The 1,464-nt window shown below is 40.6% G+C and overlaps 1 protein-coding gene across 1 annotated transcript in view; it reads right to left on the bottom strand.

Moving 5' to 3' along the window:
• Positions 1-459: 459 nt before the first annotated feature.
• TPMT (thiopurine S-methyltransferase) overlaps positions 460-1,464 on the bottom strand; it is a 9,267-nt gene continuing 8,262 nt past the window's right edge. Inside the window, exons 7-8 of the mRNA XM_009084334.1 lie at positions 1,321-1,365; positions 460-580 (exon numbers count right to left, since the gene is read on the bottom strand). Of these exons, the coding sequence (XP_009082582.1) occupies positions 465-580; positions 1,321-1,365 (161 nt within the window). The 3' untranslated portion in view covers positions 460-464. The remainder of the gene's footprint in view (positions 581-1,320; positions 1,366-1,464) is intronic.

Genomic DNA, 1,464 nt, shown 5'->3' with positions numbered 1-1,464 from the left:
ATTAACAGGCAACTTGCAGCAGCTTCCCACCTCTTGCTCAGCTGCCTGGTCTGGTGCAAGGCCAGCATCACAGAAAACAGTGTTTGAACAGCAGCTGCCATTGCTCCCAGGGCTGCCAGCTAATACAGCCAACCCACAGAGCACTGGGCAGACAGAGTCGAGCAGCAATGGCCAAAAAGGAACAGGAACATTTCTTTTCCCCAGCTCTGATGATTTGAATTGACATGGAAGAAGAAGGTATACTTTAAAAATGCTTGTTTGTGCACAGAGTTTAAGAAAAGCTATGTGCATCTCAAGACAGTGAAGGCAGCTGTGTAAGAGAGCTGGCTTCATAAACAAAATGGACCAAAATGTTCCACAGGCACTTTTCTGTACACTGGGGCCTGCTTTAACAATGCCCCATTTTAAAATGTGAGACAAAAATAAAAGCAAGATGGAAGGCAAGTTATCTCAATTAATTTTAATCAAGCTACAAACTTAAGTATATACAGCACCTCCAGAAAATAATCTAGTCCCCATTGTCTGTGTCTGTCTGAGAAGTCATTGACTTTTTCAAGACACTTAATTTCACAGCAGTTGCCTGAAAAGGAGGGAAGATTAACAAATTAGTAAATCCTTAGTCACTGAAAAATGCAAATTGTCAGGAAAATAAAAACTTATCCACAGATTTCCTCACAGTCCCTAATGCAATGAACACAAATGCAGTGGGATACAACTGCCCATGTCAATGACGTACTGCACACAAACAATGCAGAGGTCTCAGAAAGCTGCAAATTTAAAAGAAGTGGAATACTAATGCATATCAGGAGGAATTTTTAAAATTAAATTCCCACCATAACTCTAACTTTCATTATTTCTATGGATTTGAGTTGTACATTTTTAGCATTTTCTTCACGTAACACTTTAAGTTCTTATTTTGGCACAAAAGTACAGCAGGAACTGTAGCACTGGTAGGCCATGTATTAAAACCATGGCAGCTGGATGATGAGGTGCAGACAAAGACAAAATGGTCAAATGGGACTAGGACTGCAGCTGCAAGATTACTGAGTGCAGTATGACTCCTGGGAGAATAAAACCTGCCAAGGGAGGCAAGAGACTGTTTGTCTCTTGGGTTTCTTCTTCCTATATTTTGAAGAGCTGAGAATTTTTCTTGACAGCAAAACTCCTGTGGTGAAATGGTATTTATTTTTCCCGTTATTTTTCCATGACTCCAGCCCTTAGATAAGGCTCTATCACTCATTACAGGGAAAGCAGAGACATATAAACATGTTTAGGTGTTTTGGAAAAAAATTCCTAAGGGTTACTTGAAATATGACTTACCAAATAAGGTTTGAATCTCAGATTCAGGAACATAAAATGGTGGGCCTGAAAGAAAAGGGGTGAAGCTAATCAGAGAGAAGACACGGGAAGAAGGCAAACATTTACACTGCAGTAGGAGACCCCTTCCCTTGCAGCACCTGGCCT

This window comes from Acanthisitta chloris, unplaced genomic scaffold (assembly GCF_000695815.1).
Source record: "Acanthisitta chloris isolate BGI_N310 unplaced genomic scaffold, ASM69581v1 scaffold8761, whole genome shotgun sequence".
In the NCBI taxonomy this organism is placed as follows: domain Eukaryota; kingdom Metazoa; phylum Chordata; class Aves; order Passeriformes; family Acanthisittidae; genus Acanthisitta; species Acanthisitta chloris.
The sequence above is the reverse complement of the archived record's forward strand: the minus strand, read 5'-3'. Positions and strand labels throughout refer to the sequence as shown.